General features: G+C 40.9%; 1 protein-coding gene across 1 annotated transcript in view; it reads left to right on the top strand.

Annotated features, from left to right (window-relative positions):
* Window positions 1-23596, top strand: part of tdrd12 (tudor domain containing 12) — a 96603-nt gene that overhangs the window by 23652 nt on the left and 49355 nt on the right. The window contains exons 10-17 of the mRNA XM_033036483.1: window positions 3788-3848; window positions 4042-4155; window positions 7805-7987; window positions 9750-9906; window positions 10784-10911; window positions 11702-11893; window positions 16886-17014; window positions 18740-18851. Coding sequence (XP_032892374.1) covers window positions 3788-3848; window positions 4042-4155; window positions 7805-7987; window positions 9750-9906; window positions 10784-10911; window positions 11702-11893; window positions 16886-17014; window positions 18740-18851 — 1076 coding nt within the window. The remainder of the gene's footprint in view (window positions 1-3787; window positions 3849-4041; window positions 4156-7804; window positions 7988-9749; window positions 9907-10783; window positions 10912-11701; window positions 11894-16885; window positions 17015-18739; window positions 18852-23596) is intronic.

The following is a 23596-nucleotide window of genomic DNA, read 5'->3' as shown; positions in this document are numbered from 1 at the left end:
TAGCTTTTTCATACACATTATACGTTAAATTTATTCAAGTTAAATGCTGCAAGAAGTATTCAGTACACATTTCCTGTGCCACTTTCTCTTGTATTTAGAGTCAGTCATACAGCATGGAAACAGGCCCTTCGGCCCAAATGGTCCATGCGGACCAAGATTCCCCATCTACGATTGTCCCGCCTACCCAGGTTTGGCCCTTATCCTCCAAACCTTTCTTATCCATGTACCTGTTCAAACGTACCAAGATTTCTTCTTAGTAAATTTCCTTCAATATCCACCTGCCTAACTGCTAACAAGTCCGTCTTGAATTTGTCTCTTTCCCTTACGAACAGTGTCTTTCATTTGTAGTAATCGTAGTATGAATTTTGATGGATCTGCTGCCAAATATTCTAATTATCTCATTTTTACCATCACTGAACAGAAAAAAATATGTTTTTTAATTTAGAATTGACCTCTGTAATGACATCCATAAAGATGGGATGGCATCCACGACAATGCAGCCAAGTAATGAAATACCAGTTTCTACAAGTTAAGTATTCATTATTGTAATATTGTTGAGAATCTTGAGCATAAATTGAGTTCATTGTAAGAACACACTTTTGTTTGCGTTTTACTTTGTCATTGTCTGGAACTGTTGCGCTACAATGCTGAGAACTATATTCTGAACTGTAGTTTTCCCTTCACCCACTTCCTACTGTACACGAGTTTGGTTTCATTATTTATGTACAGAATTATATGATTTATTGCATAGCATGCAAAACAAAGCTTTTCACTGCATCGATGCACGTGACAATAAAAAACCTAAACCTTAAAATGGTCCATGAGATTTATCTGCTGAATAACTGAGTTTTGGACTGCAAGCCATATGCTGATCCTAGCTGCAGGGTAAGTACATGAGCAGGACATTTTTTTGTAAATATTATAGAATCAGAGAAGAATATTTACTGGGATCTTACTCCTAAAATTAGTGTCTCAATCCACTTTCAATTGACCATATGTTCAGCCTGGAGAAAATCAAAATGGCACAAACTGCATTTAACAAGCATGATATAACATGACGTTGAAACAGACACATGCATAAATCATGGTCTCCCAGACCATCAGAAAAAGGCCATGTAGCTGCTTGGGCCTGTTCAATCATTGGGTGCTCTCAAGTCCCCATGGATCTGGGCCTGAGCACTGCTCTCCACCCAATCCCCTTATATCTCCTGGTGAAAAGATTAGTTAAGACATATGTGGGTCCCTTGACGACAAAAACTGGTGCAATTATTGTGGGGAATAAGGAAATGGCAGATGACTTGAACAGGTACTTTGGTTCTGTCTTCACTGAGGAAGACACAAACAATCTCCCAGATGTACTAGGGGACAGAGGATCTGGGGTGACGGAGGAACTGAAGGAAATACACATTAGTCAGGAAATGGTGTTGGGTAGACTGATGGGACTGAAGGCTGATAAATCTCCAGGGCCTGATGGTCTGCATCCCAGGGCACTTGAGGTGACTCTAGAAATCGTAGACACATTGGTGATCATTTTCTAATGTTCTATAGATTCTGGATCAATTCCTGTGGATTGGAGGGTAGCTAATGTTATCCCACTTTTTAAGAAAGGAGGGAGAGAGAAAGCGGGGAATTATAGACCAGCTATCCTGACATCAGTTGTGGGGAAGATGCTGGAGTCAATTATTAAAGATGTAATAGCGGTGCATTTGGATAGCAGTAACAGGATCGGTCCAAGTCAGCATTGGGGATATCATGCTTGACTAATCATCTGGAATTTTTTGAGGATGTAACAAGTAAAAAGGATAAGGGAGAGCCAGTGATGTAGTGTATCTGTACTTTAAGAAAGCCTTCACTAAGGTCCCACATAAAATTAGTGGGCAAAATTAGAGCACATGGTATTGGGGGTATGGTATTGACATGGATAAAGGATTGGTTGGCATACAGGAATTAGCGGTTCTCTTTCAGAATAGCAGGTAGTGACTAGTGGGGTGCCGCAAGGCTCGGTGCTGGATCTGCAGCTATTCACAATGTATGTTAATGATTTAGATGAAGGGATTACAAGTAACATTAGCAAATTTGCAAATTACACAGAGCTGGGTGACAGCGTGAACTGTAAGGAGGATGCCATGAGGATGCAGGATGACTTGGATAGGTTGGGTGAGTGGGAAGATGCATGGTATAAGCAGTATAATGTGGATAAATGTGAGGTTATCCGATTTGGTGGCAACAACAAGAAGGCAGATTATTATCTGAATGGTGTCAGTTTAGTAAAAGGGGAAGTGCAACGAGACCTGGGTGTCCTAGTACATCAGTCACTGAAAGTAAGCATGCAGGCAGTGAATAAAGCTAATGGCCTGTTGGCCATCATAATGAGAGGATTTGAGTGTAGGAGGAGCAAAGAGGTCCTTCTGCAGTTGTACAGGGCCCTGGTGAGACCACACCTGGAGTATTGACTGCAGTTTTGGTCTCCTAATTTGAGGAAGGACATTCTTGCTATTGAGGGAGTGCAGCGTCAGTACATGAAGTTAATTCCCAGGATGGTGGGACTGTCATATGATGAAAGAATGGAATGACTGGGCTTATATGCACTGGGAATTAGAAGGATGAGAGGGTATCTTAGAGAAATATTACATTATTAATGGATTGGACGCGCTAGATGCAGGAAACATGTTCCTGATGTTGGCGGAGTCCAGAACCAGGGGCCACAGTTTAAGAATAACGGGCCATATAGAACTGAGATGAAGAAAAAACTTTTCACCCAGAGAGTTGTCAATTTGTGGAATTCTCTGCCTCAGAATTCAAAGAAAGATGAATAGAGTTCTTTGGGCTAGCACATTCAGGGGATATGGGGAGAAGGCAAGAACGGGGTACTGTTTGTGGATGATCAGCCATGATCACATTGAATGGCGGTGCTGGTTCGAAGGGTCAAATGGCCTACTCGCGCACCTATTTTGTATGTATCTATTTATCTGTGTGTATCTCCCAGTAATTTCCTCTCTTGCCTCTAGTGGAAAATCTCACCAGACCCTGGAGGCTTATCCTCCTTAATGCTCTTCACATTCCCATCACCACCTCCTACTTGATCTCAAAATGCTGGTATAATAGTTCACACCACATTAATCTCACCATTCTCCATGTCCATCTTGGTGAATACCGATGCAAACTACTTATTTAGTACCTGACCTACATTCTCTGACTCCAAGCATAAATTCCCTCTTTTATCCATGAGTGGTCCTACCATCTCATGTTCATAAGTTATAGGAGCAGAATTAGGCCATTTGGCCCATCAAGTCTACACTCCACCATTCAATCATGGCTGATCTATCTTTCCCTCTCAACCCCAATACCCTGTCTTCTCCCCATAACCCCTGATCAAAATTGCATAGAAATTTAATGGGAGGATATTGTAAATTCTCATTTTTTCTACATTTAATTGTAATTAAAAAAATCAAATATGAGGGAGCAAAAGTAAAAATATTGACATACATTGTTGGAGCGAAGGAAATAGGTGACGTTTCGGGTTGAGACCCTTCTTCAGACTTCTTCAGTCTGAAGAAGGGTCTCGACCCAAAACGTCGCCTATTTGCTTTGCCCAATAGATGCTGCCTCACCCGCTGAGTTTCTCCAGCATTTTTGTCTACCTTCGATTTTCCAGCACCTTCAGTTCCTTCTTAGACATACATTGTTAATTTTTTTTCCTCTTCAAAATCTCTGGCTAATTTCAATGCTTTGCATATTATTTATATGTTGTTACCATTATCAGCATGTATGTAATTGCTTTACACAGACTCTTACAGTTTCTAAACCCAGATCCATTCAACACAAAAAGAGTACTTCATCCACAACAGGTAACTTTCTGGAATAACAAATTATCTGTATTCACTTAAGTAATTTTATTTAATTAAATTGATGGAGATTGTTTGGCAAACACATTTCATGTGATATACCCACATGTTTTCTGTGTTGAAGATGTTATTGAATATTTTACTTCAGAGTTATGTCTGAGTAAAATCCTGCTCTTATTCGATGTTCTGTTTTCAGCCATCTTTGAAAATAGCCTTTGACCGATGGAGTGGCGTCCTGGTGCATGCAGTTAACAAACTGACTCCATGTAGCAGCATGGAATTTGCACCAATTTCTCTGGATTTAAAAAAGGTAATCTTTTGCAGTCCTAAATACATTTTTTTTAAATAGCTTCCTGTAACTGATATGTATTGTATAGATCTTCGCCAGCTTATGTACGCTCAAGTTGTACATAGCCTGTACATGTGTTTTAGTCTTTGGAAGAATGGTGCGATGGATTTGCCAGCAGCTGCAGGGGAAACTCAGTCTCTAGCCACATTTCAGAGTTGCAAACTGTTCGGGTTACGAACTGCTCTCGGGAGAGGAACCCTCATGTGACCCTGAAGGGGAACTGTAGTTCATTTGTAAAAGTATTAACCCAGAACTTGCCACACACTACACCAGCTAATTATTTTTGTCCCCATCGTGTCTCCAACATTCTCTTCTTTATTGCTGTTAGTTTCCGCACATCAATTTGGTCAGTTCTATGATGTTAGGTGTAAAATATATTTATTTTGAATGATGTAACTTTGGCAATAGGTTTAGACTAATTTCTAATTCAACACTATACTTTAAATTGGAGCTGCTTTGTCAACATGGCCAAATTTCAGAATTATTTGTTGCTCATTGACTGCCCACAGACTACAGGCAATGTTGGATTGTTTATTATGCCAGACCACTTCAAATACCGTTTCTACTAATATGCGCTACATAACATTGTTCAATCCTGCTTCCACCTTGTCGACTGATGCTGAAATGTTTTTTTGTATCTGTGGCGTATCTTTTTCACACAAAAGGTGGTGGAAGTATGGAACAAGCTGCCAGAGGAGGTAGTTGAGGCTGGGACATTTAAGAAACAGTTAGATAGGCACATGGATAAGACAGGTTTGGAGGGATACGGGTCAAACGAGGCCATCTGGACACGTTGACTAGTGTGGGCAAGTTGGGCCGAAGTGACTGTTTCCACGCTGTATCACTCTGACTCGCTATTTGTCCAAATGTCTTTGATAATTGACAACAAATTTACTCATTCATCACTCTACTTGGTTTCTAAGCAGCCACATCCATGATTTTAAAATAGGCCTCCTGTTCATTCTCCTTATGCGCTACTCAACTTTTGACAGAAAAGTCTTCAGTATACTTAAGATTCTCCCCCCAAGCTCATCTGCCTCTCCATCATTGTCCCCAACTTTAACTACCTTCTAAAAGTACAACTTTAGTTCATTTTTTTAACTTTCCCAAATCTCATGTGAAATTATTATCATTAAACATCAGCATAAATTTCTCATGGATTAATTATATCATGATTCAAGGAGATATATTTGTTTTTGAATATACAATTTTCACCTGCAATTTACGCCAATTTTCAAAAATAATTAGAATATACCTTTGGCAAACAAATTTCATTAAAGTCATAGAGTGATACAGTGTGGAAACAGGCCCTTCGGCCCAACTCACCCACACCGGCCAACAATGTCCCAGCTACTCTCGTCCCACTTGCCTGCGCTTGGTCCATATCCCTCCAAATCTGTCCTATCCATGTACCTGTCTAACTGTTTCTTAAACGATGGGATAGTCCCAGCCTCAACTACCTCCTCTGGCAGCTTGTTCCATACACCTACCACCCATTGTGTGAAAAGGTAACCCCCTTGGATTCCTAATAAATCTTTTCCCCTTCACCTTGAACCTATGTCCTCTGGTTCTCAATTCCCCTACCCTTAGCAAAAGACTCTGTGCATCTACCCGATCTATTCCTCTCATGAATTTGTACATAAGATCTCCCCTCATCCTCCTGCACTCCATGGAATAGAGACCCAGCCTACTCAACGTCTCCCTATAGCTCACACCCTCTAGTCCTGGCAACATCCTCGTAAATCTTTTCTGAACCCTTTCAAGCTTGACAATATCTTTCCTATAACATGGTGCTCAGAAATGAACACAATATCCTAAATGCGGTCTCACCACGTCTTATACAACTGCAACATGACTTTCCAACTTCTATACTCAATACTCTGACTGATGAAGGCGAAAATGTCAAAAGCCCTTTTTACCACCTTATGTATCTGCGATTCGACCTTCAAGGAACCATGCACCTGTACTCCTAGATCCCTCTGCTCTACAACACTACCCAAGAGGCCTGCCATTTACTGTGTTGTTCCTGCCCTTGTTCGACGTCCCAAAATGCAACACCTCACACTTCTCTGTATTAAATTCCATCAACCATTCCTCCGCCCACCTGGCCAATCGATCTAGATCCTGCTGCAATCAATAGACAATAGGTGCAGGAGAAGGCCATTGGGCACTTCGAGCCAGCACCGCCATTCAATGTGATCATGGCTGATCATCCCCAATCAGTATCCCGTTCCTGCCTTCTCCCCATATCCCCTGACTGCTATTTTAAAGAGCTCTATCTAGCTCTCTCTTGAAAGCATCCAGAGAACCTGCTTCCACCGCCCTCTGAGGCAGAGAAATCCACACTCACCACTCTCTGTGAGAAAAAATGTTTCCTCATCTCCGTTCTAAATGGCTTACTCCTTATTCTTAAATGTGGCCCCTAGTTCTGGACTTACCCAACATTGGGAACATGTTTCCTGCCTCCAGCGTGTCCAAACAATTAACAACCTTATATGTTTCAATGAAATTCCCTAAAAATTCCAGAAGATTAGTCAAGCATGATTTCCCCTTTGTAAATCCATGCTGACTCGGACCGATCCTGTTACTGTTATCCAAATATGCGACTATTTCATCTTTTATAATTGACTCCAGCATCTTCCCCACCACCGATGTCAGGCTAACTGGTCTATAATTTCCTGTTTTCTCTCTCCCGCCTTTCTTAAAAAGTGGGATAACATTAGCTACCCTCTAATCCAAAGAAACTGATCCTGAGTATATAGAACATTGGAAAATTATCACCAATGCATCAACGATTTCTAGAGCCACTACCTTAAGTACCCTGGGATGCAGACCACCAGGCCCTGGGGATTTATCAGCCTTCAGTCCCATCAGTCTATCCAACACCATTTCCTGCCTAATGTGGATTTCCTTCAGTTCCTCCGTCACCCCAGATCCTCTGGCCACTACTATATCAGGAAGATTGTTTGTGTCCTCCTTAGTGAAGACAGATCCAAAGTACCTGTTCAACTCATCTGCCATTTCCTTGTTCCCCATAATAAATTCACCTTTTTTCCGTTTTCAATGTTCCAACTTTGGTCTTAAGTAATTTTTTCCTCTTCACATACCTAAAGAAGCTTTTACTATCCTGCTTATAATCGTTACCAATCATCTTCACTATCTGCAAAACCACTAACTTTTGCATCATCAGCAAACTTGCTAATCTTGCCCTGTATGTTCTCATCCAAATCATTGATGTAGATGACAAACAGTAACGGGCCCAGCACTGAACCCTGAGGCACACCACTAGTCACAGGCCTCCAGTCCGAGAAGCAACCTTCCACCATCACCCTCTGCTTCCTTCCATGGAGCCAATTTGCTATCCATTCAGCTATCTCTCCTTGGATCCCATGCGGTCTAACCTTCCAGAGCAGCCTACCATGCGGAACCTTGGCGAATTATCAAAAGCATTTTATTATTATTACATTGTAAAGCAGAATGCAACTTTTTAAATAACATTTGTAATCTTTTTTAGTTAGTGTTAATATGTTTCCCTTTAAATAATGAATGTTGTCCCTTTAAATAATGAATGTTGTTCCTTTACATGTTACTTGATGCGTTTTATCTGAAGGAACTGTGTAAGAAAAATATTAGTCCCGATGTTGTGCAATCGTACTGCTGGCCAGCCATCAGCCGCGGTTGTGATTTAGTTGCAGTATCACGTCAAGGAGATGATCCTCTTTTATACATCCCTCCATTGTTGACATTTCTGCAGTTTCCATCCGTGTACAGTTTCCAACCCAAGCGGAATTTGGTAAGGAGCTCTGTAGATCTTGTTTCTGTTCTTATTTTGATGGGAAGCACAAACTTTAACATGTAAATGGCAACCAAAAATATTGATTAATTCTTACAGTGCACTACAAAATACACTACAAAATGTAATATAAACTATGAACATCTTATAATTATAGCATCTGTTATTTAGCAGGATTAATACAGATTGCTGTCCTTGCTTCTACCCTCCTACATATTTCTATGCAGATCTAAAAAATGATTCATTTTCAGAACTAAATACTGAAAATTCTTGTAATACTCAGTAGGTCAAGCAGCATTTGTGATGAGTGTAGCAGAACTAACATTTCAAGTTATTCAGTTCATCAGAAGTAGAAATTGTTGAAGATAATAAAGTTACCAGATGTTGGGTGTGATTTGAATGCTGGGAATGTGAGTTTTTTGCAACTCCATTTTAAATAACACTAATCTTGTTTCCCCTTATTTTACAAGATGGGTCAAAGGTTGCCAGTTATTTAAATATCCCCACAGTTACAGTTCCTAGAATGTGTCATTAAAAAAAATGAGTTTCATTCTTCTGAAATACTTGTTCTGGACCAGACAGATGACCTTAGAAACATAGGAAATAGGTGCAGGAGGAGGGCATTCGGCCCTTCGAGCCAGCACCGCCATTCATTGTGATCATGGCTGATTGTCCCCAATCAATAACCCATGCCTGCCTTCTCCCCATATCCCTTGATTCCAATAGCCCCTAGAGTTCTATCTAACTCTCTCTTAAATCCATCCAGTGATTTGGCCTCCACTGCCCTCTGTGGCAGGGAATTCCGCAAATTCACAACTCTGGGTGAAAAAGTTTTTTCTCACCTCAGTCTTAAATTGCCTTCTAAGACTGTGGCCCCTGGTTCTGGACTCGTCCAACATTGGGAACGTTTTTCCTGCATCTAGCTTGTCCAGTCCTTTTATAATTTTATATGTTTCTATAAGATACCCCCTCATCCTTCTAAACTCCAGTTAATACAAGCCTAGTCATGTTCTCAACTTTATACAAAGACCTTCATTTTGCATCCAGTAAATATCTTTTGATTATTTTTCACAAAATAAAATAAGGTGATAATATTAACAAATATTAACAAATGTTTCAATTACCCTATCTAATGCTTGTTTCATCCCCAAGACTAGTGAGTGATCATTAACCAATTTACACCCAGTTTATGATTTTATAAATTCGCACCTTGCACATCATGGTTACATACCTGGGGTCATCTCTATTCATTTTGCTCCAGGTCCTCCCTGGAGTGTGACATGTTGCTGTATCTGTGGTAAGACCAGGCTTACCTCTACAGATTTTGGCATCCCTTTCCCCTCAACACTTTGACCTTATCATAACTATTATATCCACGTCTCAGTGTTGTCGGTGAATAATCAGTCATTATTGCAGGTGTTTACTGGAACGCTCACCAGTAAACTACTCTGGACATTTGAAAGTGCAGGCAAGCAAAAGATCGCCACAGACATTTAGAGGAAAGGTAAGTTAACCTGTACATCGGACTTGTTTTGGAGGTGTCCAGAGAATTCTTGGTATCTGTGGGGAGTTTGTTAATGCAATGGTTTTGTTGTGAACTTCACTATTAATTTTATGATTCCTCTCCAAGACAGTAGGCAAATAAATTAGACTTAATGGCTAGAGTAAAACAACAATCTAGTGTTTTCCGAATTTAAAAAAAATTGAATGTATGCATATAATATGAACTGATCAACTTGTATTTGTTTCATTTGAATAATAGCCATCAGCAATAATTGTGTGCCCTGGACAAAAGAAGGCCCATTTTGTCTGCCAAGTATTAAGCGACTTGACAAAGTTTTCACAACGGTTTAATCTATCTTTGGTTTTGGTTGGACAAGATCCAGAAGAAAGTAAGAAAATAAAGCTTGTCAAAGGATGTAAGTATATAATTTGTAAGTGCTGGTAGACCTGTTTCTTCTTGCTAAGAAAAGAATAGCATATGGAATTTAATGTCCTCTGTCCAGGAGGAGGCCATTCGGCCCTTCGAGCCAGCACCGCCATTCATTGTGATCATGGCTGATTGTCCCCAATCAATAACCCGTGCCTGCCTTCTCCCCATATCCCTTGATTCCACTAGCCCCCAGAGCTCTATCTAACTCTCTCTTAAATCCATCCAGTGATTTGGCCTCCACTGCCCTCTGTAGCAGGGAATTCCACAAATTCACAACTCTCTGGGTGAAAAAGTTTTTTCTCACCTCAGTCTTAAATGGCCTCCCCTTTATTCTGAGACTGTGGCCCCTGGTTCTGGACTCACCCAACATTGGGAACATATTTCCTGCATCTAGCTTGTCCAGTCCTTTTATAATTTTATATGTTTCTATAATATTTTCCCCTCATCCTTCTGAACTCCAGTGAATACAAGCCTAGTCTTTTCAATCTTTCCTCATATGACAGTCCTGCCATCCCAGGGATCAATCTTGTGAACCTACGCTACACTGCCTCAATCACAAGGATGTCCTTCCTCAATTTATCCTGATAATTCATGTTTATTGTTAACGTAATATTGTATTGTCTTGAATTTACAGTATTTTCCCCAACTGTTTAAACATTGATTTTTTGTAGTATTTTCAAAAAAACGTTTTGAATTGTATAGAGTTTAGTTTAAAAATGGAAAAAGCTGTTTAAATGACAAAATTACATTTACATTCATTGTTGATACTATGTTTTAGTGAATGTAATTTTCCAGCAGCATTTCCTTGTGAATACAATAGTTAATGTCTAATTTACAACTGAAATATATAAATTAAATTGCAGGTGATGTAGTTGTTACCACTCCACACAGTCTTGTACGGGTCCTCAAAACACACTGCCTGTTTTTCATCAGACTTGGTCATTTAGTATTGGACACAGTTGATGTGCTATTCGATAAAGCAATGGATGAAGTGAGTAGAGTCACAATTTTAACAAGGATCCACGTGTTGAAATGATTGATAGAACAATATCTTGAGCTTTTTGTAAACAAAAGGCTTGTATCTGGAATCTAAAACCGTCCTTTGGCATACAAACGATAAATAGGTCATAAAAGGAGAGTTATGATTATATGAGAACCGCAACGATTATCATTGCAAGGAAGCAGAGGGAACGCCTGAAATACATATGCTTTATTTGTTTTTCTACTGATCAAGGAAGAGGGTGCTATGAAAATCTCAGTGACGGGGAGATAGTAAAGAGCATAGATGAGGTGAAAATCCTTTCTTATTATTTCGGATGTGGGTATTGCTGCCAACACCAATATTTTTACGTTTCAGCTTTGTATGGATTTGTAAACATTACACATTGCAGCCACAGTGCGATAGTGGTGGAGAATGTATGCTTAGGGAAATAGAAGGGTGCTAATCAAGCCAGCTGTTCTCGTTTGCGTTAAACTGCTTGCATTGTTGGGGATGGACTCATCATACAAGTGGGTTGATCCTTGCAGATGGTGAAAAGATTCAGTTGGGGTCTTGTGTTAGAGATGATTTTTTTTTTAATGAAAGTCTCAAAGTTCTGTTCCTGTACTGTCCTGTTCCAGTAGGGAAGCTACATATTGTCAATGGTAATAATCTATGAAGCTCAAACTGAAATACATTTTGAAATGTAATAATTGCTAATAATTAATACTGCTTCAGGCCAAAACAAAAATAAGCACCATTTCATAATAGAATAATTGTACTGATTAACTTTGAATCATAGGTGACTACTATCTTGCAATGCTTCAGGGAGGCTACTAATGTCCCAGAAAGACTGTCAACTCCACAACAGCTCATAGCTGTTGGAAAGCAGTGGAGAAAAGAAATGGAAATTTTGGTTAAGGAAAGTCACAGTGATCCTTATGTTGTTATAGCAGCCATGGAAGAAGCTGCACTTTATGGAAACGTACATCAGGTTCGTACCAGAGAAACATATTCAGAATGGTTTGCCTCACTGTTGACAAATTATTTGTTTTCAAAATTTTGGTCTCTGATATCGTAAGTTCTATATTATTCTGTTTTGTACTCCAACATGTTAAGGAGCAAACAAGAAAATAAAGTGTGCTTTTTTTTGAAACTTTAGAAAATATAAAAAATGCGACATCATATCTCAGCAGGCCCAGAATTAATATTGTTGTTGGGGTTTTGGTTGTGCTAGGGTGGAGTTGGTCGTGCTTGGGTGGAGTTGGTCGTGCTAGGGTGGGTTTGGTCGTGCTAGGGTGGGTTTGGTCGTGCTAGAGTAGTTTGGTCGTGCTAGGGTGGGTTTGGTCGTGCTAGAGTAGTTTGGTCGTGCTAGGGTGGAGTTGGTCGTGCTAGGGTGGGTCTGGTCGTGCTAGGGTGGGTCTGGTCGTGCTAGGGTGGGTTTGGTCGTGCTAGAGTAGTTTGGTCGTGCTAGGGTGGGTTTGGTCGTGCTAGGGTGGGTCTGGTCGTGCTAGGGTGGGTCTGGTCGTGCTAGGGTGGAGTTGGTCGTGCTAGGGTGGGTTTGGTCGTGCTAGGGTGGGTTTGGTCGTGCTAGGGTGGGTTTGGTCGTGCTAGGGTGGGTTTGGTCGTGCTAGGGTGGGTTTGGTCGTGCTAGGGTGGGTTTGGTCGTGCTAGGGTGGGTTTGGTCGTGCTAGGGTGGGTTTGGTCGTGCTAGGGTGGAGTTGGTCGTGCTAGGGTGGAGTTGGTCGTGCTAGGGTGGAGTTGGTCGTGCTAGGGTGGAGTTGGTCGTGCTAGGGTGACGATAGACAAGTTACTGTGAGGAGGGGAGAGAGGAGTTGGTGAGCTGCGTGCCAGCAAAGGGGAGTAAGTCTTTCTGGACTTTTACACCAGAACAACCCGCCCCTTACTGCCTCCTCGGTGCCGACTGGGCCGGTCTGGCTTTCGTGTGGTGTGGGAGGATTTCCACACCTGCACCATCTCGACATCTTTCTGTGGCCTTGGAGCTGACAAAGCCTCCTTTCTCCCGGAGGGAGGTTGTTTTCCAACATCAACTTGCTGCAGGCAAGTCCCTTTTGTTGCTGAAGAAGCCGAGAGGAACAGCTGGGATTGTCTGTGAAGGTCAGCAGCTCGCAGCGGAACTCAGGAGAGCTGAGATAGCCGGGCGAAGAGGTGGCGACGCAGCAGTTTTGTGGGGGAGCCGCCATTATCAGCGTCTCACTCGCTGCCTCCCTCGAACTGTTCCATATTTGTGTTTGGACACTGGCTTCGTGCCAGTTTTGACTGTCAAAAATTTGATTCTGTTTATTTGTAGTGCCTGAGACATGCCGGGTCAGTGTTCTGGGGAGCGGGGGCCGTCCAGGAGCTATGCTCAGGAGGCTGCTTTAGCTGCTTCAGCTACTCCTGTTGGGGCCTGGTCCCCCATGAAGAGCCTGCCTTTTGAGCATGGGGTAAGATGCTACTTGCCCCCCCAGATCAACCTGGAGGATGCTCGGCTGCCGTGGCGGTGGCGGCCAAGCACGCAGGCATCCTGTACGTGGGCAAAATGTTTGGGAAGGCCGTGCTCTTCCTTGAGTCCGTTGAGGGGTTGAACGCGGTTGTGAGAAAGGGGTCACAGTGGGGGGGGGGGGGGAGTATTTTTGCAGGTCGACCCCATAGGGTCCATCGCGCAGCGAGTGGTCCTGGCCTACGTCCCGCCCTGCATTACAAACGAGGCCCTCCTTCCCCACCTTCTCACCCTGGGTAGGGTACTCCCGGACATCACCCCGATCTCCCAGGGATTCGGCAGGAAGGAGCTGCGGAACGTTCTTTCCCTCCAGCGCCAGCTGACTATGTTGCTGGACCGGGAGGAGGTAGTTGACGGGCGCTTCTGTGCCCAGCAGGATGGGTGTAATTTTACCATCTTCTGGACATCGAGGCGCCCAAGGTGCCATGCCTGTAAAGAAGTGGGGCATATTTGGAGGAATTGCCCCAAATTCCTCCGCCTCCGGTGCCACTAACCTCTCTTCTCCCCCCGCTCCCACCCTCCCTGCAGTTGAGTCAGGGATGCCTGGGGTTGGGAGTGGGGAGGGTCAAAGGTAGGGGGGGCAAGGTGGCAAAGAAGGTGAAGCACCTGGAGAACAAAACCCCCAGTGACATCCCATCACCTCCCATTAGGGAGTCTGCTAGCCCCATAATCCAGCCGGGGGCGGTGGGGATCGGGCGGGAGGAGGGGGTGCCACAGAGGAAGCTTACTCAGGTGACCCCAGAGTCTGTGAGCTCCTCCCCATCGAAAAGGAGAAGGAGGAATCTCTCCAGGGAGGAGCAGAAGGGGGACGAACGGGAATCCTTCAGGGGGGAGGGGAGTACTGTGGTGGAGGAAGACTCCCTCCCTCTGGTTCAGGCCCCGGTCCCATGTTCTGGAGGGGATTCTGGGAAGGGTGGCGATGGGGACCACTCGGGTGATATAGAGCGGGGGTAGATTCCTGTTGGGGAGGGAGTCCAGCATCAGGCACCCGAGGAAGCCCAGGAGCAACCCACCAAAGATGAGGCGCAGAGCACGCCTCTGGAGGTAGAGACTGTAGGCAGGGAGGGTGTAGAGACTGTAGGTGGGGAAGGGGTCGACCTGGCTCCAGAGGGACTCCCTTAGTCTGGTGCACCAGAGTTCACTCTGGGCCCAACTGGGGGAGGGATAGTCGCCCCCATTGTCGAAGGTCTTGACTCTCCGGGTACATCTGGGGAAGGCCCCTCTGCCACTGGCCCTAGGGTTGGGACTGAGGTGGAGGAGAGACCAGCGTGTGGGGAAGAGGCAACCGCTGCACAGAGTGGGGCAAGAGTATCGAGCACTGAGGCTGTGTCTGGGATGGGGATGGTGACTCCATCTGTAGTGAGCAGGTGGAAGGGGACTCCTTGGACAATGAGTTAGTGGATGTTCTCGCTCCTCCCGTCGCCACTCCACTCATTCCAGTGGAGGAAATCCACGAGTTTATCCAGGCCACCAAGGGAGCACGGCATTGGCCCAGAATGGCCTCCCTCCGGTGTCCAAACCTACAAGAGCTCACCAGAAGGAGGGGGAGGGGCAAGGGGGTGAAGGGGAACGACCAGCGTCAGCTCAGGTCCTTCTTGGACGACCTGGAGAAGGACGACAAGACCAAGTGCAGCATCGTTCCTGTTGAGGGTAGAGGGACAGTAGAGCGTCCCTTGTATCCAGGGTCCGGAGGGCAAGGAGCACCGCCACTCCACCTAGGGTCCGCAAGGCGAGGAGTAGCTCTGCTGTCAGTGACCGAAAGACTGGTGATAGGAGTAGGCAGGGCTGAAGATGTCCTGGTTGGGTTGCTCCTACGCCTGGCCAAGCTGGCCATCCGCTAGTCACGGTGCCAGATGTAACAGGGCTTTGCCTGAGCCAGATGCTTGCCCCTTTACCGTGGTTGTATAATAGTTATTCGAATATTTGTAACATAGTTTGATGATTTTGTAACATGGTGGTGGGTATGTCACCACGGTTTTGGTTTTTGTATCGTGTTGAAATTAAATAAATAATTTTTTGATACGAATAAAAAGCTGGTTACGAAGCTCATGGAACTGAGTCTCTGCGCATCCCTCTGCAATTGGATCCTCGACTTCCTCATCCACAGACCACAGTCTGCTCGAATTGGCACAAACACTTCTTCCTCAATGATAATCAGTAACGGAGCACCTGAAGGCTGCGTGCTCAGCCCCCTGCTCTACTCACTCTATACTCATGGTTGTGTAACCCGGACATAGTGCAAACTCCATTTTTAAGTTCGCTGACGACACCACCGTTGTGGGACGAATTACAGATGGTGATGAGTCAGAGTATAGAAGTGAGATCGACCGACTGACCATATGGTGCCAGCACAATAACCTGGCTCGCAATATCAGCAAAACCAAAGAACTGATTGTGGACTTTGGAAGAGGAAGGTTGAGGACCCACAATCCTGTTTACATCAATGGGACAATGGTGGAGAGAGTCAAAAACTTCAAATTCCTGGGCGTGCATATTTCCGACGATCTTTCCTGGACCCAGAACACTGATACAATCATAAAGAAAGCACATCAGCGCCTGTACTTCCTGAGAATATTACGGAGATTCGGTATGTCAAAGACGATTCTCTTGAACGTCAACAGGTGCACAGCAGAGAGTATACTGACTGGTTGCATCGTGGCCTGGTTCGGCAACTTGAACGTCCAGGAGCGGAAAAGACTGCAACAAATTATAGTCGCTGCCTCACATCATCAAAGACCCACACCATCCTAGCCACACACTCATCTCACCACTGCCATCGGGAAGAAGGTACAGGAGCCTGAGACCTGTAATGTCCAGGAACAGCTTCTTCCCCATAGCCATCAGGCTATTAAATACTACAACCTCATAAGCTGTGATTGACAATATATTATTATTATTGCACTGTTCTTGGGTTTTTTTCTATGAGTTTTTGTTATATTATTTATTATGATTACATATCCTGTTGTGCTGCAGCAAGTAAGAATTTCATTGTTCTATCTGGGACACATGACAATAAAACACTCTTGATAAGGTGGAAGATCAGTTCATGAATATGTTCCGGAACGTATTCCCTCTCTCCATCTCCCTCTTTTTCTCTCTCTCATGGGAGATGTTTTGAACTATCTTTAATTGGACTTTGTCTTTCACTAAATGTTATCTTTCACTAATCTGTGCACTGTGGACGGTTTGATTGTAACCTTACAATCTTCTTCGACCGTATAGAATGCAAACAAAAGCATTTCACTGTACCTTGGTACAAGTGACAATAATAAACTAAACTAAACTCTCTTTTGCTCTTTTTCTTTCCCTTCCCCCTCTTGAGAATTAGGAGTGTTGTGGAAGTGGATGTGCCCAGTACTGCTTGCAGTTCATGAATTTCATCAAAAGATGTTTTTATTTGTAAGGTTTTCTGTAGCAATTGAAAATAATATATTTGGGGATTTTATTTGCAATAAATGTTTCTTGATGATGTTTCTACATTAGATAGTGCAGCTTTGTCTAGACCATGAGAAAACATCGCAGTTATTGACCATATTGGACTTCACCTCTGAGGTTGTACAGAAGACTGTAATTCTTGCTAATTGTGCTGAGGAAGTGGATCATCTGTGTAAAGTAAGTAATCATGGTTACAATACATTTTGAGACGTTCACAAGAATAAAACAATCAATTTATATGCAATTGCCACGTCAAAAAGAATGTGCATCTTCGCCTGGCACGGACTGATAGTTGTTTAATAATTCAAAATTGCACACATTCTTTTGTTGCATCCAAAAAAGTCCTTCATGAACATAGAACTTGAAACAATACAGCACAGGAGCACGCCCATTGTCACAATATGGTGGCTGCGCCGAACATGATGACAAATGAAACTAATCCCATCTACCTGCACATGATCAATATTCTTCTGTTCCCTGAAGAAGGGTTTCGGCCCGAAACGTCGCCTATTTCCTTCGCTCCATAGATGCTGCTGCACCCGCTGAGTTCCCCCAGCAATTTTGTGTACCTTCGATATTCCAGCATCTGCAGTTCCCTTTTGAACACTTCTTCTGTTCCCTGTTTATTTATGTGCCTATCTCAATGTCTCTTAAACCCCACTCTCATATCTGCTAACTCCACAAGCCCTGCAGTGCATTCCAATGACCATTTCTATGCCTTTACAATTTAACACATTGTCCCTGTTCCCCAAGACACGATGCTCAGGTTAGCTGGGTTTATTTTTCAGAACTTTCTTTTCTGCTTTCCCTGTGCTCAGCAGTAGAGGAATTTTCAATACAGCTGTAAATTCTGTCAGCTATGTTCCCGCACCAACACCAACCAGGTGTCCCAATTCTAGCCTCATCCCAATTCACAAACTCACTTTATGTCAACCAGTGCTCTTTGTTCCATTTCTTCTATTTCACTCTTTCTCTTGACTGTTAATACTCTACTGCAGTATACAGTGATTAACTTACTTTCTTTCGAATGGCAAAGTGCTCTTTTACCAACCCATCAATCTTAATGTTTGGCGTCAATGAAGAGAGCAGGGGATGGTGGGGGAGGCCTTGGTGTTCACTGTGAAGATTGTGCCATGGTTTGACACCCCAAGTTGCAACACCTCACACTTACCTGCATTGAACTTCATTAACCATTCCTCAGCCACCTTGCCCAGCTTCCCAAGATCCTATTGTAATTTTTGATAACCAACTTTGTTACCTATGATACCACCCACTTAATGCCTAGCTGAAATTTATTTATAATTTTTCTGAACTTGAGGTTCTAGATCTTGAGAACTAAAACAGATTCTTGACCCGAAAGGTCACCCATTCTCTCCAGAGATGCTGCCTGTCCTGCTGAATTACTCAACCATTTTGTGTCTATTTTCTCTCTGCAATAAGGCTGATTTGCACCTCGTCACTTTATCTTTTTCATGCATTTGTTTAACCATCATCTATCCCATATAAGGAGGAACCAGATGGAATGAGCATAAACTATTTGGATCAAATGGTCTTTTACTGTAACATGTTCATTACAATTCAAGTTTATTTCTTTTCCATTCAATTGCATTCTATTTTGGTCTTTTTTGATCATCTTTGACTGACTGCAAAATGTGGATTTTTGCATTTTTCAATAAAATCATACCATTTTAATGAATCTTGAGACATGTATCTTGCTGAAATACATTTGATACAAAATAAATGATTTCATTTGTAGGTGTTTGAAATTTGTGCAGGTTAAATACTGAATTACTGTATCGGAAATATTTACACCTGAGTGAATTTCTGGGCCACTCCATAACTCAGATATCCCTGGACTTAAAAATAGTGTTTACTTGAATTCCTTTTGGTCATAAATTCTAGGCTTTGGACAGCAATTCAAATTTCTGCATCAAAGCCCATGAAGGAAGAAGCTTGAGCCAAATAATGGAACAGTGGAATAATAAATTCAGCCCTGGCACACATGTAATATTAGGTATGTATTTTAATGTTTTCAAAATGTGCAGAGAATATATTCAATTTAAGTATGACAATTTAAGTATGTTCATTAATGAAAATCGTTTTTACAAGTTGAAAGAAAAACAATGTTTTTTATTAAAAATATTTTTTTAAAAAGAATGGATGGCCCAGATTGGTCATTGCTATGTCCTGCAAGTTTAAAAAGATAATCCATTTACGAAAACAAATAAAATGTTGAATTATTACGTTGTTGCAATATTCCATCCAGTTAACCTTTACATTTAAATGATCATTACTTTTTTTGTTCGATACTTGATACCATGGAAGTGTATTGTACACAGTCACAACATGGAAATGGTTTGGTTTGTTGTTATTTTCGTGTGCACAGAGATAAAGTGGAAACACCTTTGCATACTACCGAAGCAACTCAAACTTTGAGAGCATCAGGTGATGCAAAAGTGAAAGTAAACAGCATGCAGAATATAGTGTCTGGCACAGCAAGTGCAGATTTTATTAAGTGCAATGGCTGCAATGAAATAAATTGGAAGATTAGGAATTTATCCTTGGCATATGAGCAGTCCATTCAAGAGTGATAACTGTGGGGATGAAGCTGTTCTTGAATCTGGTACATGATTTCAAACCATTGTAATTTTCTGCCCAATGGGAGAGGAGAGAAGAAAATGATTGTGGTGTGAGTGGTCCTTGATAATGTTGTCTGCCTTCTTCAGGAAGTGCAAAGTGAAGGGGGAAAGGGGAATGCGACAGGGAGGCGGTTTGTGTATTGGGCTGGGCTGCATTCACATTTCTGCAATTTCATGTCTTGCAAAGATGATAGGTTATGATAAAATGCTTTTGATGCTGTGTATGTGTTAGAGTCACTGGAGACATGATAAATATCCTTAAGGGCCTGTCCCACTTACGTGTCCTTGGCACGCAAATTATGCGACCTCGTGGTCGCGTTGAGCCGCGACGGTCCCGCGAAGGTCGCGCGCGATTTCATGTGTACGCACAGCCGTCTGGATCGCATGACGTCATTTGAAGATGGACACAAAGCTAGAGTAACTCAGTGGGACCGGCAGCATCTCTGGAGAGACGGAATGGGTGACGTTTCGTGTCGAGACTCTTCTTCAGTCTGAAAAGAAGGGTCTTGACCCGAAACGTCACCCATTGCTTCTCTCCAGAGATGCTGCCGGTCCCGCTGAGTTACTCCTGCATTTTGTGTCCATCTTCAATTTTCTTGGCCCCGCTCTGGGAGTAGGAGTGGGGGCGGATCCGGATCTGCAACGGCCGTGAACCCCAGGCCGAGCTCGGCGATCGTTTGCCTGCTTCTTTTTTTTAATATATTTTTTTATTAAAGGTAATCAATTACAATGCTTCAAACAACTTTATATCAAATTAATTCAATTTGCATTAAGTAAAACACTAGTAATACTTATCTACTATTTTTTTAGAAATAATGATAGAGAAAGAATAGAACAGTTATAAATCATTAAGAGAGTGATTAAATAATAATTTGATTATATATAAGAAAGAAAAGAGAAACGAAAAAAAAAAAAAAAAAAAAAAAAAAATTTTTAGTAACCACAATATGTATTATTAATAACACTACTACAAGTGATAGTATCAATAAAGACATATATGTAATTCCAATATAAAAATGAATTATTCTCACCAAATCCCGCAGGGTGCACGTCGAGCTGTGTTGCCAAGAACAGCTACTTCTCTAAATACTGTATATATGGAGACCATATCTGTTCAAAAGAATTATACTTGTCCAATAGGACAAATCTAATTCTTTCCAGATGTAACGTCTCCATCATCTCTGTTGCCCACATTTTGGTTGTGGGGGATAATGTTCCCTTCCAAAATTTCAATATGATTTTTTTTCCAATTATTAAACAGTAATCAAAGAAATTTCTTTGATTTACTGTAAGTGATAGATGTAAATCCGGAATTCCAAATATTATTAGCTTTGGGTTAGGGTCCAATTTAACTTTGATAACTTCAGAAATAACTTTAAAGATTTCTGTCCAGTAATAATTCAATTTAGGACATGTAACGAAACTATGTATTAAATTTGCCTCTGCTTTCTTGCACTTATCACAAATAGCGGAGAGATTCGGAAAAATACTATTTAATTTAGTTTTCGAATAATGTAACCTATATAATACTTTAAATTGTATCAGTATATGTCTGGCGTTTAATGAACACCGGTGTATTCGTTGTAGACTTTCTTCCCAGTTTTCTTTTGTTATAGCCAATCCCATTTCATTTTCCCATGCTTGACGATATACTTCCGTTATTGGATTCTCCTTATCCAAAATGATGTTATATATAAGCTATTAATTTTTCTGTATTTGGATATAAATTAAACAGTTCATCTAACAATCCTGCTTCTTTATTTTTATAATCTTGTGTATTGGATTTAATATAGTCTCTAATTTGTAAATACCTAAATAAATGTTGTGGAGACAATCCATAAATATCTTGTAACTCCTGGAATAAAAGAAATTTTCCTTTTCTATACAGGTGTTCTATCCTTGTAATTCCTAAATCATCCCATTGTTTAAACCCCCCATCTAATATAGCAGGTTTAAACGATGGATTATTCATAATTGGTAATCTAAATGAGAGATTATCCAAGTGTAGAGTCTTAACTATTTGTTTCCAAATACGTCTATTATTATATATTATTAGGTTGTCTTTATAATATTTTTTTTGTACTTCCGTTGGTGCAAAAATTATCGAACCTACATTGAAAGGTAGACAGTCCTCCTTTTCTATATTTAACCATGTCGGTTCATGATCCATATTTACCCACCAGAAATTCATATTCTTAATCTGAACAGCCCAAAAATAATATAAAAAGTTTGGAAGTGCTAATCCTCCATTTATCTTAGCTTTGCATAGATGTTTTTTATTTATTCTGTGATTTTTATAATCCCAAATAAAGCTATTGACAATATTATCAATTTTTTTAAAAAAAGTTTTCGGAAGAAAAAAAGGAATAGCCTGAAACAAATATAACAACTGCGGTAGAAATACCATCTTTATGGCACTTATTCTACCAATCATGGATATAGGCAGTGTTTTCCAATATAAAATATTTTTTCTAAGTTTATCTAATAGTTGAGGATAGTTGGATTTTATTAATGAGTTATGAGTTTTAGTTACGTTAATCCCTAAATATTTAAGTTTGTCTGTAACTACTTTTAATGGGTATTGTTGTAATGTATTAAGATTTATTCCTGTTATTGGCATAATCTCGCTTTTATCCCAATTAATCCTATACCCAGAAAATGCACCAAACTTAGTTATAATGTTTAGCAGGTTGGGAATACTAATTTCCGGTTTTGTAATATAAATCAAAACATCATCTGCATATAAAGAAATTTTATTAATTGTTGTATCAGTATTATAGCCATATATTTCAGGTTCAGATCTAATTTTTTCCGCCAATGGTTCTATCACCAATGCGAACAATAAGGGTGATAACGGACATCCCTGTCTGCATCCCCTAGAGAGTTTGAATTTGGCTGATAAAATTTGGTTAGTCAAAATTCTTGCCATAGGATTCGAGTATAAAATTCTTACCCATTTACAAAATCTATCCCCCAATTGAAACTTTTCCATTATATTAAATAAATACATCCATTCCACCTGATCAAACGCTTTTTCTGCATCTAGTGATATAACCGCTAGTTCCGTATCTCGTATTCTTTTTGAATATATAATATTAAACAAACGTCTGAGATTATGGGATGAGTAACGTTTTGGGATAAAACCTGTTTGATCATAATGTATTAATTTAGAGATCACTAAACTTAATCTCCTAGATAAGACCTTAGTTAATATTTTTTGGTCTGTATTTAAAAGGGCAATCGCTCTATATGATCCAGGATCTTCCAAATCCTTATCTACTTTAGGGATGAGTGTAATTGTGGATTCATTTAAAGATTCTGGTAATTTTCCTTGGTCATATGCATATCTATACATTATTTGTAATCTTGGGGAAATCAGATCTTGAAATTTTTTATAAAATTCTGCACTCAGGCCATCTGGGCCCGCTGCTTTTCCGTTCTTTAGCGAACTAATTGATTCTATAATATCTTTTACTGTTATTTCAGCATTTAACAATTCTCTACCTTCCTGATCTAAGCTATTGATTTGACATTCTTGTAAAAATATTTCCATACTATCTGTTTGTCCTGTTAGTTTTGACGAATAAAGATTTTTATAATATTGTAAAAATCTATCATTAATATCTTTTGGAGTAATTAATATATTTCCATACTCAGATCTAATTCCGTGTATCATCTTCTCATCTTCTAATTTTCTAAGCTGTCGTGCTAGTAATTTTTGTGGCTTATCTCCAAATTCAAAATACACTTGCTTAGTTTGTTGAAAAAGTTTAATCACTTGATTAGAATATATTTTATTTAATCTATATTTTACTGATGCAATTTTATTACTTAACTCTTTGGAAGGCTGTTTTATATTTTCATTATCTAGACGTTTTATCTCATTTTCTAAATTTTGTTCTATTTTTCGATTTTCTTTATTGAGATGTGCTTGTGCGGATATTATTGCGCCACGCATGAATGCCTTAAATGTGTCCCAAAATAGTGATGGAGAAGTTTCAGGATTATCATTAGTTTCAAAAAATAATTTAATCTGATCCATCACATATTTACAACAGTCATTGTCCTTTAATATCTGAGGGTTAAATCTCCAGGTAGTAGTTTTATTAGATATATCTTT

This window comes from Amblyraja radiata, chromosome 17 (assembly GCF_010909765.2).
Source record: "Amblyraja radiata isolate CabotCenter1 chromosome 17, sAmbRad1.1.pri, whole genome shotgun sequence".
Taxonomy (NCBI): Eukaryota; Metazoa; Chordata; class Chondrichthyes; order Rajiformes; family Rajidae; genus Amblyraja; species Amblyraja radiata.
The sequence above is the reverse complement of the archived record's forward strand: the minus strand, read 5'-3'. Positions and strand labels throughout refer to the sequence as shown.